Source organism: Nycticebus coucang, chromosome 12 (genome assembly GCF_027406575.1).
Source record: "Nycticebus coucang isolate mNycCou1 chromosome 12, mNycCou1.pri, whole genome shotgun sequence".
Taxonomy (NCBI): domain Eukaryota; kingdom Metazoa; phylum Chordata; class Mammalia; order Primates; family Lorisidae; genus Nycticebus; species Nycticebus coucang.
This window is the reverse complement of record NC_069791.1, coordinates 10144150-10161359: the sequence shown is the minus strand read 5'-3', so window position 1 is coordinate 10161359 and position 17210 is coordinate 10144150. Positions and strand designations below refer to the sequence as shown.

At 39.8% G+C, this 17210-nt stretch overlaps 1 protein-coding gene across 3 annotated transcripts in view; it reads right to left on the bottom strand.

Annotated features, from left to right (window-relative positions):
• The window catches only part of SARNP (SAP domain containing ribonucleoprotein), an 81987-nt gene that overhangs the window by 52922 nt on the left and 11855 nt on the right, over positions 1–17210 (bottom strand). For 2 of the 3 annotated variants that reach the window (XR_008373157.1, XM_053554341.1), the window contains exons 2-8: positions 12938–13037; positions 7613–7659; positions 7321–7388; positions 3978–4029; positions 3086–3159; positions 2480–2508; positions 1393–1587 (exon numbers count right to left, since the gene is read on the bottom strand). Coding sequence is in view for 1 of the 3 variants with exons in the window: in XM_053554341.1 (XP_053410316.1) it covers positions 1393–1587; positions 2480–2508; positions 3086–3159; positions 3978–4029; positions 7321–7388; positions 7613–7659; positions 12938–13037 (565 nt within the window). In the remaining 2 variants the exon portion in view is untranslated. The remainder of the gene's footprint in view (positions 1–1392; positions 1588–2479; positions 2509–3085; positions 3160–3977; positions 4030–7320; positions 7389–7612; positions 7660–12937; positions 13038–17210) is intronic. The other variant, XR_008373158.1, reaches the window with a different exon arrangement.

Below are 17210 nucleotides of genomic sequence, written 5' to 3'. Positions count from 1 at the left end.
CTATTGCTCAGGCTAGAATACTGTGGTGTCACCCTACCTCACAGCAACCTCAAATACTATGGACATGTCTGAAAGACGTTTTCTTACTAACTTAAAAAACTGACAGGGGCGGCACCTGTGGCTCAGTGAGTAGGGCGCTGGCCCCATGTACCGAGGGTAGTGGGTTCAAACCCAGCCCTGACCAAACGGCAACAACAACAACAAAAAATAGTCCGGCATTGTGGTGGGTGCCTATAGTCCCAGCTACTTGGGAGGCTGAGGCAAGAGAATCGCCTAAGCCCCAGAACTGGAGGTTGCTGTGAGCTGTGACACCACAGCACTCTACCAAGGGCAACAAAGTGAAACTCTGCCTCAAAAAAAAAAAAAAAAAAAAACCTACTGACAGGTCACTAAGATTGGATACAATATACTATGGACACACATTTATTTAACCAATTCTCTGTATATTTGGTTGTTTGTATTTATTCATCACCATAAATAATACTGTGATAATCCTAGTGGCTATGTCTTTAAGCACATTCAAGTGATTCTCCTGTCTCAGCCTCCTGAGTAGCTGGAACTACAAGCACAGGCCACCATGACTGACTGATTTTTCTATTTTTAGTAGAGACAGGTCTTGCTCCAGGTCTCAAATTCTTGAGCCCAAGTGCTCCTCCCGCCTTGGCCTTCCAGAGCACTAGGATTATAAGCATGAGATTATAAGCATTATAAGCATCCACAACTGGTCTCCTGTCTTCTTTAAAACACAGAAAAACAATACAAGATCTCTGAAAGACATTTTCTCACCAACTTAGAAAACTACTGACAGGTCATTAAGAAGATTAGATTGGAGTAGACTAAATTTACACTGTAAATCCCTGAGAACAGGGGCTATGTTCTTTTTAAAGGTAACTATTTTCCCTTATTTATGACAAAAGTAACACATATCCATTATATGAATTTTAAAAAGACAAGAAAAAAGAAATCACTCAAAATTCCACCCACCACAGATGATGCGTACTAACAATTCAGTATACAGTCACCCATTGGTATCTAGAGGGCACTGATTCCAAAACCCAGATGTTCCACGCATGCTCAAGTTCCACAGGGGATCTGAAAAGTTCACCCACTATATCCTGAAAATACTGCATCTTTGAACCTAGTCTGATTGCAACGAATCCTCAGATACAAAGGGCCAAATGAATTTACCAAAAAAATCTGAGTATGTGGATCCACGCTGTTGAAACCCATATTATTCAATGTCAGCTCTATAGTGTTTTAATCTTTCTCCCTGTCCATACATGCACTCTTTTATGAGTAAGATGTAAATATACTGTTATATCTTTTCTCATTAATATCTCACTGATAGGGCAGCGCCTGTGGCTCAGTCGGTAGGGCGCCGGCCCCATATACCGAGGGTGGCGGGTTCAGGCCCGGCCCCGGCCAAACTGCAACTAAAAAATAGCCAGGCGTTGTGGTGGGTGCCTGTGGTCCCAGCTACTTGGGAGGCTGAGGCAGGAGAATCGCCTGAGCCCAGGAGTTGGAGGTTGCTGTGAGCTGTGTGAGGCCACGGCACTCTACCGAGGGCTATAAAGTGAGACTCTGTCTCTACAAAAAAAAAAAAAAAAAAAAAAAAAACTCACTGATAAATATTTAACATCATTTTAAACATAATATAGTCTTCAATACAATATACTGTGGACACATATTTATTTATTTTTTTTTTTGAGACAGAGCCTCAAGCTGTCGCCCTGGGTAGAGTGCTGTGGCATCATAGCTCACAGCAACCTCAAACTCCTGGGCTCAAGTGATTCTCCTGCCTCAGCCTCCCAAGTAGCTGGGACTACAGGCGCCCGCCACAACACCCGGCTATTTTTTTGGTTGCAGCTGTTGTCGTATGGCAGGCCCGGGATGGATTTGAACCTGCCAGCTTAGGTGTTCGTGGCTGGCGCCTTAGCCACTTGAGCCATAGGTGCCCAGCCGGACACACATTTATTTAACCAATTCTCTGTATATTTGGTTGTTTGTATTTATTCATCACTATAAATAATACTGTGATAATCCTAGTGGCTATGTCTTTAAGCACATTCAAGATTATTTCCTTAAATAAGATCCTAGAAGTAAAACTGCTACGATAAAACATACTCTCTTCCCTTTTACCACTTACACTAGCCAATATTAACACTTGGACAGGTATACAATAATTTTATGCTGATGAGACACTAAAGTAAACAAAGTAGCAGAAACTTCTATGAAGATGTTCAAGAAAAGGAAGACAAATGTTGGCACTTCCTCTCATAACTTCTGAAGGTATTTCAGTACCTTCTCTTAATTGCCCAAGAAGGCAACTATAATTTTGCCTAAAGCAAAGTGAATGCTATAGCCTCTTAAGGGATTCTAAAACTAACAAGTTTACCTTATTTGGGAGCAAGGAAATTTGTTGTGCCACAAAAGAAAGAATATAAAGATAACTTTTTCAGAAGAGTCTCTGTACACTTACCTTTTGTTGGAACTGAAGAAATCCCAAATCTATAGAAAAAAAACAAACTAAATTTTAGGAAGCTGTTCACACTCCGTTTGTCTGTCTCCGTTTCAAGTGTACAGATGACACTTCTTGCTTGTGATCTCAAGCCTTGCAATCATTAGCTAATTCTAACAACTCCATGAAAGAGGTCCAGTTTACTCTCCTTCTCACCTAGAGTCCAGGGAATAAGCTAAAAGGAAGCCTTATCAGAATTAGAAGTAGCAATAAGTTCTTGACTTTTACTTTACCATTACAAAAACACTGTTCAATAATAAAGCCTAATCTACAGCTACTAATAATTCCAAGATAATTATTAGCAGAGATAATTCTGAATAGAGCCCAAAAAGTGTTCATTTCCTTTCAGCAAGTCTATCCTACTTAAAATTTACAATTATATCTAAAATATAGGATCATCATGGGCAGTGCCTATGGCTCAAGGAGTAGGGCACCAGCTCCATATACCGGGGTGGTGGATTCAAGCCCAGCCCCAGCCAAAACTGCAAAAAAAATACATAAATAAGTAATTAAAATAAAATATAGGGTCATGCCTCCTCCCAGACACAAAAGGCTAGAGATACTCACCTAGCTGCCCTTGCAGCTTTTTTACTCTCCAAGCTCACAGGTACATTGAATCGTTCAGCCCTCTTCTGCATTCTCTAAGTGATAATAGAAAAAAGAAGGAGTAGAGAAAAAATTCAATTTCTGGTTTAAAAAAGGTGGTGGGAGGGGAGTACTTTAAGAAAATAAAGAGTAATTTCTTAAGGTTTAAACTGACAATACTAGAGGATATTAGATTGTGTCCATACCAAGACTTAACAGCCCTTCCTGGAAAGCAAACACATTAAGACTATTACTACATTCATGACCTCAAAAACAAAACAGAGGAATAAAATAAAACTACATTCTCCATGAAGCCAAGAAGACAAAAGCTGTGTTTGGTTGACGTCTGAAAAGGGATCAAAGGAATAGCTTGGTTCCAACACTAGTGGTACTTTTCCATTTAAAAATGAGGCAGCGTTGTCTTATGCCATTAGAAAATAATTTAATAATTCTCTACTTTCAGGGTACAAAAATGGAACACAAGATTTCAACTGGAACATGGTTTCAGAGATACTACAACAATTCAGAGAAATTTCAATCTCATCTACTACCAAGTAGCAACATAAGACTGACATTATATGACTTTTTTCAAGGTATGATCATCACAAACTTGAATCCCAGGTTGGTAAACATTAGTTAAAGGCTAGTCACCAATAAGGTCATAGTACTACATACAAAAAGAAATAGCTTCAAAGGTGACTACCCCCTATGCCAGCCTAAATATTTTCTAAAAGGTAACTGGTAAAGTATCAACCCCAAAATCTGTTACTGATTTTCTGCCTTTGAATAAATGTTTAAAGATAATAATGCAGATATAATAACAGGTAAGAGAAAGAAATGTAAAGAATGATCTATTAGGCAGCAGAATACTTACCTCAGTCTGTGGTATTTCAGATGTAATTTTTACCACTTTCTTCTCTGCTGCCCTGTTAAAGAGAGATTTTTTTGGTGACATTTATTTTAAATAAGAAAGATTTTTAAAAATCAGGAAAATGGTATTCTAAACCAAAACCTTAGAAATATATAAGAATTAACCTAAGTCACATCCTCTGTACAATAGCTCTCTGCCACCCCTTAGTATAAAGAAACATGAAGTCCATTAAACCTTGATTCTTTGAACTGTCTTCCATTGAGAAGAATTTAAATAACAGACTAAGCTGCTTCAGCTAAGGCATATGGAAAGTAATCAGGGAAGAAATCTGGTTATGCAAAAACACGAGAAACATCTCATTTGCTTTCAGGAACTTTTAGTTTTACTTTTGGACTGACTAACCTTCCAACCCTCATTTAAATAGCAGCTCTAAAATATTTACCACAGCAACAATTAACGCATGCGCTACAAGCCCTGGCTTCCTTCTTTAAAAAATCTCTTATTTCTGTCATGAAGACTATATCTCTAGCTGAAACAGTCAAAATGGACCAAATAAAAAGGCCAAAGGTAGTGCAAAGAAAAAAAAAAGACTAAGGGGAATTTTAATTAGGAAAACATAGTAAGATACTGGTCAAAAGGTTTAAGAGAAAACAAAAGAGGGGGGACCACAGGGGCGGGAAAGAAAGTTCGGAAGTACCCAGGATAAATGAAAGGGCATTAACTCTCCACCAAACAACCCCCATAAAACTGTGGGTCATAACCAGTCTCATTAAGTTCCCTCATTTAGAGACATGGCGGTTTTTGTTCCAATATCCCAGACACTTTTCCCTTTTGATGGCCTGAAAGGCAGTAATGGTTTAATGACATTTTCAGAGGAAGCAATTCTAGAACAGGAACTTACTCTCTCCTCTATCCTTTTGTTGGAGGTCCTTGGACTGACAGACAAGCAATGGGTGCCCCCTGCTGACCATAAGTAAGTCCTACAATATTTAATTGCAGAGGAATCAAAGTAGAACACAGGTATATTTTTGGAGAACCTCAGATGAAGTAATAGGATCCCTTTTTAAATATTCAAAGAAACTAAATTAGTCCAGAATATTCTAACTTTAAAGAAATTCCAAATTCTTCCCATTTCCTAGGCATCCTTCCCTAACCCTCTCTCATTCAGGCATCCAAGGCCAAAAAAGTTTAATGTTTTACTTGAAGTCTAATGCCATTAAAAGAGCAATTCTCTCCATCAACCGGAGGCTAATGACTTCCTCCTCATTCCCATCCTGAAGCACAGTAACTGCACTATATCTCACGGCAGAAAAGGAACCACAGAGAGGAAGCTTCCTTCCGCTCTATTCCAATTCCCTTAAGCACAATTAGACTCAAACAATAAATACACATCACATTCTGGGACACATGGGAAATTTTCACTCTGCACTGCAAAATTTTTCTCCCATCCACAGTCACATACAAAATATTCCCTAAAATACAGGGACTCAGAATCTTTCTGTATATACTTTAGTCTAGGCATAACTATCCTTCTAAAAAGCAAAATTACCACTCCCCAACACTTTTAATTTCTTTGTTTCAAATTTTTTAATAGAATTAAAGCACCCTGAACAAGAGAATTATACATTTCATAAATTCTATGAATAATGAACTTCTTCAAATTTTCAGCCTCTTATTTGTTAACTCACAAAACTCAACTGTCATTCTATTCACTTGATCTTCCTTTTTGTACCAGAAGTCCCCAAAACATCTGTGTTTTAAAACTATCCCACTGAGTCGTTTTCTCAAGGCACTATATCTATCATAAACCTATGATGGAAAGATAATTAAATGGCTTTACAAAGCAATATCTGACAAAAAACAAAACTACTAAAATGTTAAAGTGTGCATACTCTGTGATGTAGCAAATCCCACTGCTAGGAATTTACTCTAGTAGCCTATGAACATACTTACTATAAACAGCTGGATGAGGACATACAGTACTATCACTTTTTTTTGCTTTTATGAATAATCTAAATGTCCATCAACAGAAAATTGATGAAATAAATTACTGTTCAGCCACAGAATAGAATACTATTAGATGCTAGAAAGAATAAGGGTCTAAGTTGATAAACCACTAAATCTGAGTGATAGGTACATGAGGGTCTATTATACTATTCTCATAACTTTTGTATATACTTGTAATTTCCCATAACAAGCTTCCAAAAAAAATTACTAATTACTATGATAATTATCCCTACTTCATAGGGTCAAAGTGACTATTAAATAAGAATACATGTAAAAAAAAAAAGAATACATGTAAAATACTTATAATCGTATCTAGCATGTAACTAACATTTAAATAAGGACATAATTATTATCATGATATAGAAAAATCTCCAGATGTGGGGAAAAAAAAAATCAAGATAGAGTGTGTGTATATGTATTTATACAATACATATACAAATACATACATACATACATACATACATATACACACACCTACTCCACATATAAAATATTCCAAAATACTATACTAAAAACTTGTGGAAAGTCAGATGGCCATGGATACAAGAGGTACTTAATTTTCAATTTATATACTCCTCTTTCACTTTTTACTTGTACATATATTGCCTTTTATAATTAATGCATTAACACAGCTATGAGGAACAAAAATGTTAAAAGGGACTCAACTGTTCTTAGTGTGCTGAAGTACAAAATGGCCAGACATTTGTAGAAAGAGCCCCAAATTAAAGATGTTTATGATCGACCTTGTGGGATAGTTTAAACAAATCGAGATCCACTTTCCACTCTAGATTTTGTCCTCCCCTCCTCCACTGTAAATCAAAAAGCAAGAAAGAATATGTTACTTAAGAAACGCAAGCTCTCCCCAACACCCTCCTCCCTTACAAAACTCCTTATATATAGTTTTATACTTTTCCGGAAAGTATATACTTTTCCGGAAAGTATATACTTTCCGGAAAAGTATAAAACTATATAAAGAGCAAGAGAGTTTATTTTACAGAGTTTTCTACTGCACAGACAATTATACAGATTTTTCCCTACAGGAATAGAATCATCTATTATGGTAAGCCTATAAAAGAATAACAAAGGCTAGGAGAGATAAACTGTGTCTGAGCTTGAAGTCATCCATTTCTAACTTCCTATTACATAATCTAGAGACAAATTGCTTTGTTTCACTGGGACCATGTACTTTAAGTAAAGTAGACCCTTTTGAAAAATGTATACCTAAGCAGAAATGAAAAAGCCAAAGGCAAAGTATAAGAGGTAAACGGAGTTAAAACACTGAACCCACTAAAAACAGAACAGCCTACTCTGTACTCAGATTATAAAAAGGGATAATTACACATCAACAGTTTTTTCAGGGGGTTCTTCCTCTTTGACAGGAAGTTCTATGGGCTTTGGTTCTTCTTCCTAAAACCAAATAAAACAAGATGATTAACATAAATCAAAAGAATAAATACCCATCAACGAAGACTATCAGAACTCTAAAATAGTCTCTCAGAACCTTCACATCCCTCTTATGTGACCCTAATAAATTAGCATGTGACTCCTTCAATAATTGATGATGTTAAGCACTGTGCCAAGGCAGAGGCACATGACCAGGCCAGTAACTAACTTTACTCTATTTAACTCACCTCTGTTTCATCTCCCAGTACATCTTCTTCATTCGCCTCCTCTTCAGCTAAAGAATATTAAAATATTCAGGTCAAGCCCTGCTACAAAACCATCTTGATCACTGTACTAAGGCTAAAATTATAACAACTTTAACTTCTCAAAACAAAATCCAATAATGAAGGCAGAACTGATGCTCACAAAGTTTGTCACATCTGGAGAAGCTAAACCCAGACCTCCATCAAACATTAACACAAAGTCGAACTCCAGCTAGACTGAAGAACTAAATGTAATGGGGTCCAACTAAACAAAATTAATTTAAAAAGTAATGTGGAAGAATTAATTATCTTTGAGATTTAGTGGTGGGGAAGGGTTTAAAAAAAAAAAAACAACAACTCAGCAACAGAAGTTAAAAAATCAATGACTTCTCAGCTCGGCGCCTGTGGCTCAAGCACCAGCCACATACACCTGAGCTGGCAGGTTCGAATCCAGCCTGGGGCCTGCCAAACAACAGTGACAGCTGCAACCAAAAAAAAAAAAAAATCAATGATTTCTCAAAACTAAAGACTTCTACTTGAGGAAGAATGCCATGAAAAAACTTTAGACAGGGCGGCGCCTGTGGCTCAGTGAGTAGGGCACTGGCCCCATATGCCGAGGGTGGTGGGTTCAAACCCAGCCCTGGCCAAACTGCAACAAAAAAAAAAAAAAAAAAAAAAAAAAAGAAAAAACTTCAGTCAAATGACAAGATATTTGACCCCTAAACCAACAGGGGAACAGTTATTAGAAATGCCTGCAAGCCAACAAGCAAATGATAGGAACCTCAATATAAAAATGGGCAAAGTAGCTCACGCCTATAATCCTGGCACTCTGGAAGGCAGAGGCAAGAGGATCACTCAGGGGTTTGAGACCAGCCTAAGCAACAGTGAGACTCTGTCCCTAAAAACAGAAACATTAGCCCTGCAGGCATGGTGGCAAATGTCTGTAGTCCCACCTTCTCAGAAAGCTGAGGCAGGAGGACTGTTTGAAGCCTAAGAGTTTGAGGTTGCTCTCAGCTAGAACTCCGCAACATTATAACCTAGGCAACAGAGTTAAGACTCTTGGCTCAAAAAAAGAAAGAAGAAAAACAGGAAAAGAAGAAACCCACAGAAACATGGACACAGGAGACATTTATTTTTTTTTCACAGACAAACATAAATTGCAACAACCAACAAATCGGTAGAACTTTGGCCACTTGATAGGACAGTTGCCAAGTTTAGGTTTGTAGAGATATAAGAACCCTTATGCACAAGCATAGATTTATAGAGTAATTTAGCAATGGTTACTCATATTAAGTATATATTTATAAATATGTAGTAATTAGCAATCCTGTTCCTGGGTATATGCCCAGAAGGACGCTCATTGGCACGTAAGAGCATGAAAGAAGTATGGGCGGCGCCTGTGGCTCAGCGGGTAGGGCGCCGGTCCCATATGCCGGAGGTGGCGGGTTCAAACCCAGCCCCGGCCAAATTAAAAAAAAAAAAAAAAAAAAGAAGTAGTTCATAATAATAGTATATTAGCATACCTAATCAGAAAATTCAAAATCTGAAATACTCATAAATCCAAAACTTTTTGAGTGCTGACAAAACATCACACCTGTAGAAAATTCCACACCTGAGTACAAATGACAGGTCACAATCAAAACTTTGTTTCGTGTACAAAGTTATTAAAAATATTGTGTAAATTGGGTGGCGCCTGTGGCTCAAGGAGTAGGGCACCTGTCTCATATGCTGGAGGTGGCGGGTTCAAACCCAGCCCCGGCCAAAAACCACAAAAAAAAAAAAAAAAAAAAAAATATTGTGTAAATAAAAAGAGGGCAGTGCCCGTAGCTCAGTGGGTAGGGCACTGGACACATACACCCAGGCTGGCGGGTTTGAACCCAGCCCAGACCAGCGAAACAACAATAACAACTGCAACAACAACAACAACAAAATAGCCGGGCGTTGTGGCCGGCGCCTGTAGTCCCAGCTACTCGGGAGAATGAGGCAAAAGAATCGCTAAGCCCAAGAGTTGGAGGTTGCTGTGAGCTGTGATGCCACAGCACTCTACTACCAAGGGCAACATAGTGAAACTCTGTCTCAAAAAAAAAAAAAATGCCCAAATATACTGAGGCTGGCAGGTTCAAACCCAGCCTGGGCCTGCCAAACAATGACAACTACAACAAGAAAATAGCCAGGCATCATGGCAGACACCTGTAGTCCCAGCTACTTGGGAGGCTGAGGTAAGAGAATAGCTTAAGCCCAACGGTTTGAGGTTGCTGTGAGCTGTGACCCCCACATTACACTACTGAGGGCGACATAGTGAGACTGTCTCAAAAAAAGAAAAAAATTGTGTAAAAGAACTGAGGAGCAAGGGGCCACTGGCAGCCTCGCATCCCACTGCAGCTCAGGGTTTTTAGAACTTCAGCTATGGGTGGTGCCTGTAGCTCAGTGGTTACAGCTCCAGTCACATACACCAAGGCTGATGGGTTTGAGCCCAGCCTGGGCCTGCTAAACAACGACAACTGCAACCAAAAAATAGCTGGACATTGGCAGGCACCTGTAGTCCCAGCTACTTGGGAGGCTGAGGCAAGAGAATCACTTAAGCCCAAGAGTTCGAGGTTGCTGTGAGATGTGACGCCACGAGACTCTACTGAGGGCAACATGGTAAGACTCCATCTCAAAAAAAATATATATATATAACTTCAGTTATAAAAATGGACAGAATTTTCCTTGATCAGATGGTGGTATCCATCTGTTTTCTTGTGATATGATCCTGACCAACAACTCAGAACTCATCACCACTTGGTTCACAAGCATCATTGGCAGAGTGTGTCTTTTTAAATAATCTGCAGTACAGTGAAGTTTGAGATTGGGTCATGTGGCAGCACCTGAGGCTCAGCCAGTAGGGCACCAGCCCCATTTACTCGCTGAGTTTGTTGTGGTTTGGCTGGGGCCGGGCTTGAACCCGCCACCCTCGGTATATGGGGCCAGTGCCCTACCCACTGAGCCACAGGTGCCGCCCCTACTTGCTGAGTTTGAACCTGCTGCTGGCGGATCCAAACCCAGCCCTGGCCAAACTGCAACAAAAAAATAGCAGGCATTGTGGCAGGTGCCTGTAGTCCCAGCTACTCGGGAGGCTGAGGTGATAAAGTGAGACTGTCTCAAAAAAAAAAAAAAAAAAAAATTGGGTCATGCTCACTGGCCACCACATGGTTCGAGAGGTGAGCTGCAAAACTGTAACAGCAAACTGGGATGGATCTATGAGTTTGCCACTGAAGACAGCCGTGTGATCCTGGAACAGGAACATGCTCTAGTTTGAGAGAGTGAGGGCTTTGAGGAGCATATACCATCTGGTAACTTTTTTTTTTTTGAGACAGAGTCTCACTATGTCATCCTGGGTATAGATAGTGCTATGGCATCACAGCTCACAGCAACCTCAAACTCTTGGGCTTAAGCAATTCTCCTGCCTCAGCCTCCCAAGTAGTTGGGACTACAGGTGCCCACTATAACGCCTGGCCATTTTTTTTGGTTGCAGTTGTCATTGTTGTTTAGCAGGCCTGGGCCGGGCTCGAACCCTCCAGCATTGATGCATGTGGCTGGCACCCTATTCACTGAGCTACAGGCGCCAAGCCTACCATCTGATAACTCTTGAAGAAAAGATAAATCCATCTTTTCCCAAGTCTCCTTCATTGAAAACAAAAATCTACTTATATATACACTGTCACCTTAGCATCACTGTGGGATTCATGAACTGTGGAACAAGAAGTTGCGAGAATCTAAGATGGAATATTTCTTTTTCATTTTTTTTAATTTTGTATTTTCCAGGCAGCACCTGTAGCTCAGTGAGTAGGGCGCCGGCCCAGGACGGGCCCAAACCCACCAGCCTCGGTGTATGTGGCTGGCGCCATAATCACTGTGCTACGGGCATGGAGACACCACAAGATATCTTAATATGCATATGCAAATATTCCCAAATCCAAAAAGTCTGAAATCTGAAACACTTCCAGTCCCAAGCATTTGGATAACAGATACTGAAGTTGTAGTATGATACATATAGTATTACTACATATAGTATTACTATGAGCAATACACACAGTATTAGTAGTAATATAAACAGTATTACTAATAGTAGGCAGAGGCTTGGAAGCAATATAGATGCTGGATGAACTAAGTAACATTATGGCTATACATCATAGAATGCTATGCAGGATTTGGAATTAATAGACTAGATAATCATATAGTCACATCCCAATGGATACGTCTTTAAAAAAACAATAATTAGTGAAAAAAGTGAAAAATAAAGTAAAGCTATGGCCTCATTACTAAATACTGTACCAAACAATACTAAATGCCCTACAAGGACAAATATATATATATGAAATGGACAGAATTATATATATATATAAAATGCATTAGGATAGTTGCCCATCGGGATTGGCAGGGAGTGATATGTGGAATGGAAATAAATAAAGGAATTAAATTCAAGTCCTCCGATTATAGCCTAATGATACTTGTATTATCATGCTAACTTTTAAATAACATGCTAAAATAACATTCTGTCTTCTTAAAAAAGGAAATATTTCAGGGCTGGGCACAGTGGCTCAATCCTGTAATCCCAGCTCTCTGGAAGGCTAAGGTGGGTGGATAGCCTGAGCTCAGAAATTCAAGACCAGCCTGAGCAAAAGCAAGATCCCATCTCTACTAAAAATAGAAAAAACGGCTGGGTGCAGTGGCTCATGCCTGTAATCCTAACACTCTTGGAGGCCAAGGTGGATGGACTGCCTAAACTCACAGGTTCGAGACCAACCGGAGCCAGAGCAAGAACCCATCTCTAAAAATATAGCTGGGCATTGTGGTGGGTGCCTGTAGTCCTAGCTACTTGGGAGTCTGAGGCAAGGGGATCACGTCAGCCCAAGAGTTTGAGATTGCTGTGAGCTGTAATGCCACAGCACTCTACTGAGGGCTACAAAGTGAGATTCTATCTCAAAATAAACAAATAAATAATAAAAATAGAAAAAAACAGTCGGGTGTTATGTGGGCACCTGTAGTCCCAGCTACTCAGGCGGTTAAGGCAAGAGGGGCACTAGAGCCCAAGAGTGTGAGGTTGCTGTGAGCTATATGACACCATGGGACTCTACCCAGGGCGCAGAGTAAGACAAAGTCTCAAAAAAAAAAGAGGGGGAGAAATATTTCTTTCCATTATAACCACTGTTCTTGATGAACAGCAGTTTTCTTGATGCTATTAAGAGATTTACCAATGACCTAAAAAAAGAAGAAATCTAAGTGTCAGAGCCTGACATTCACGACACTCTGCCACCACAAAATACTCACCGTGCTCCTCAAGATATGCCTGGAGCCTGTTGATAAGATCTTGTTTTATTCCCTTGGTCTCCAAACCACGAGCAAGACATTCCTGCTTTAGTTCAGCAAGCTGAGGGAAAAAAATAAAACTTTTCCTTAATTAACAAGAGGAACTGGGTGAATGAAGAAGAGGTAGTGTGCACAAGGAAAAAAAAAAAAAGAAAGTTCAATCCCATATTATTACCCTGTCGCCCTGGGTAGTGCTATGGCATCATAGCTCACAGCAACCTCCAACTCCTGGGCTCAAGCGATTCTCCTTGCCTCAGCCTCCCAAGTAGCTGGGACTACAGGAGCCCGCCACAACGCCCAGCTATTTTTTGGTTGCAGCGGTCATTGTTGTTTGGCGGCCTGGGCTGGATTCGAACCCGCCAGCTCAGGTGTATGTGGATGGCGCTTAGCCGCTTGAGCCACAGGCACCAAGCCAATTTTTACCCTTAATCCTACATAGATTCTAGGTCTACGAAAATGATCTACTTTCCTCTAACAATATTCAATATGCTAAAAGACTATTCTAAGAGATGTTAATGAATAAATATCACACTTTAATAAAAATCTGATCCATTTGTGCACCTATTTTTTATCACAAATATTTAGCTATTTCTGAATAATTCTGAGGGGGGTAAAAGATTTTTTTCTAAAGGTTACTGTGCCAGGTAGAACACAGGAAGAACGAACCTTCAGGAAATCAAATGATATAAAAGCAAATACTCATTATCAGCTATTATCATAGATCCTTTATCATATCACATATATGCGTACAGATCTGACCACTATGGAATTAAATAGTTGATGTGCTGGCCAACTAATGTCAACAATGAATTGATTAAAGGATCTGTGTCAAAATGAAAAGAAATATTTAATGGCACGCCACATAGCTCTGTTTAAGATTTTAAACAACCACAGAGCTCTGTTTAAGATTTTATTTATTTATTTGTTTTTGACGCAGAGTCTCAATATGTTGCTCTTGGTAGAGTGCTGTGGTGTCACAGCTCACAGCAACCTCAAACTCTTGGGCTTAAGTGATTCTCTTGCCTCAGCCTCCCAAGTAGCTGGGACTACAGGTACCTGCCACAATGCCTGGCTATTTTTTTAGACACGAGGTCTCACTCTGGCTCAGGCTGATCTTGAACCTGTGAACTTAGGCAATCCACCTGCCTTGGCTTATCAATTTCACAGACACTAAGAGGAAGGAGAATTGGTGGATTACTTACAGAACTAAGCTTAAAAAGCAAAACAAAACAAACAGGGAAAAAACAACTCTTCAGGGAGAACAATGAGCCAAAATGAAAATTCAGTTTAGAAGGAATAAGATATACATATAAAATCCTACACTTAGATTCAAAACTTCAGTGTACAAAAACTATATAAGGGAGATCTGGCTCAACAATAACTCAAAGGATAAAAACCTTAGGGTTTTAGGGAAAGAGAGTTAACAGTATGATTTGCTACTGAAGTTAATTCTAAGGCACATGTAACTGAAACATAGAAAACATAATAAATAATGTAAATGACCTCACTGGGCTCTGTATTTTTATTTTATGAAGCACAATGATATACAGATCCCGCCAACAGGAACAAGCAGGAAAAGAAAGGCTCCAGAAATCCTATTTATGCCGATTGACACACAAATAGATGTCTGGTCTAAAGATGACCTTACTGGTTTTGGAAGTACAGATCTAAGACCAATTAGTAGTAGAACTTAGAAAACAGATTACTATAAAAGAAAGAAACTTAACAACTATGGAGTATGCTCTACATCTCTAGAAAGTTTGGAAATGGAGAGTGGAGTGTTTTTTACATATCACAATGATGGGTAGAGCATTTAGTGAGTAGGACAGGTAGACAGGCGGGTGGGCAGACAGGCAGACAGGCAGGGATGTTATGCAGAGAACTACCCTACACAATAAGCCAACAGCACCCTTTATTGAGAAACAAGTTAAGTAATCACACATTAAAAATTATTTTTAAGGCTTCTGCCTATTAAAAAATAATTGCAGAGTGACTACAGAGAATAGTAGTTAAGAACATGGCCTCTGGGTGGCACCTGCGGCTCAGTGAGTAGGGTGCCGGCCCCATATATAGAGGGTAGCGGGTTCAAACCCAGTCCCAGCCAAACTGCAACAAAAAAATAGCCAGACATTGTGGTGCGTGCCTGTAGTCCCAGCTACTCGGGAGGCTGAGACAAGAGAATCGCCTAAGCCCAAGAGCTGGAGGTTGCTGTGAACTGTAATGCCAGGGCACTCTACAAAGCGAGACTGTCTCTTAAAAAAAAAAAAAAAAAAAAGAACATGGCCTCTGAAACCAGACTGTAGACTGTGTTCAAACTCTAGCTTTCCCACTTGTAGCTATGTAACCTCAGGTGACTAACCTCACCTCTTTGTGCCTCAGTTTCCCAAACCGTCAATTGGGAATAACAACAGTACCTATCTCACAAGACTGTTCTAAAGATTAAACTAGTAAATATTTAAAAGTATTTAGAACAGTGCTTGACAACTATTAAGCACCAAGTGTTATAGACACAGGGTGAAGGATTAAACAAGATCAGACAAAATCAGTGGTTCTCAGCTTTTGGAATTTCACAAGTCAATGAATGAATGAATGAATTAATTAATTCATTACTGACTGAGTGATTGGTTTACTGAGAAAGGGCATCTCACTTTGCTGCTCTCTAGACTGTACTTGAGATTCAGGCCATGATTGGTTTACTGAGAAAGGGCATCTCACTTTGCTGCTCTCTAGACTGTACTTGAGATTCAGGCCATCCTTCAGCCTCAGCCACTAAGTAGCTAGGCCTACAGGTGTAAGCCACTAAACCTGGGTCAATGTATTTTTTTTTTTTTTTTGCAGTTTCTGACTGGGGCTGGGTTTGAACCCACCACCTCTAGCATATAGGACCAGCGCCCTACTCCCTTGAGCCACAGGCACTGCCTGGGTCAATGTATTTTTAAACAGGTAAGCTGATTAAGCTGCTTTTTATAATATTCCACTTATTCATAAATAACAATAAAAGTCAATTACAAGGCCAGCAGTGGTGGCTCATGCCTATAATCCCAGCACTCCAGGAGGCCAAGGAGGGAGGATTCCTTGAGTTCAGGAGTTCAAGACTAGCTTGACCACGAGTAATCCTAACACTCTGGGAGGGTGAGGTAGGTAGATAGCTGAAGCTCAGGAGTTCAAGATTAGCTTGAGCAAGTTGAGGCCCCATCTCTACTAAAAATAGAAAAATTAGCCAGGTGTTGTGGCAAATGCTGGCAGTCCCAGCTATTCAGAAGGCTGAGGCAAGAGGATGGCTCAAACCCAGTAGTTTGAGATTACTGTGAGCTACGACACAATTGCACTCTACCCAGGGGCACAAAGTGAGACTCTGCCTCAAAAAAAAAAAAAAAATTCAATTACTAGAAAAATGCACACATACTTGGATATAGCAGTGATGCTTATAAAAATTTTCTAAAAGCTTACTCTCAATTTTTCTACTTATCTCTAACCAGTAACAGCTAATTCATAAATAACTTTAATCTTTTTTTTTTTTTTGAAACAAGGTCTTGCTCTGTTGCCTAGGTTTGAGTACGGAGGTATGATCATAGGTGACTGCAGCCTCAAATTCCTGGTCTCAAATGATTTTCCTGCATCAGCCTCCTAAGTAGCTGGGACTATCAGTGCCCACTACCATACATGCTAATTTTTAGACAATTTCTGTAGAGGCAGAGTCTCATTATGTTGCCTAGGCTGGTCTCAAACTCCTGGCCTCAAGTGATCCTCTCACACTGGTCTCCCAAGGTGCTAAGATCACAGGTGTGAACCACCATGCCTGGCCAACAGCATCAATCTAGAATCTAGACTCTGAGCGATCTTTAAGGTCCGTTTTTAAGAATCTTGGCCTTCGTTCTGGGAGGCTGAGGTTGGTGGACTGCCTGAGGTCAAGAGTTCAAGATCAGCTTGAGCAAGAGTGAGACCTCATCTCTAAAAATAGCCAGGCATTGTGGCAGGTTCCTGTAGTCCCAGTTACTCAGGAGGCGGAGAAGGCAAGATGATCTCAAGACCAAGCATTTAAGATTATTGTGAGATATGATGCCATGGCACTCTACCCAGGGCGACGAAGTGAGACTCTCTCTCAAAAAAAAAATAAAAATAAAAAAGAATTTTGGTCTCTCTCACATTGGTACTTTATTTCACCTTCCTAAAAAATGAATCTTTTGATTTTAGTTATTATTTATTTATTATTGAGATAGAGTCTTACTCTGTC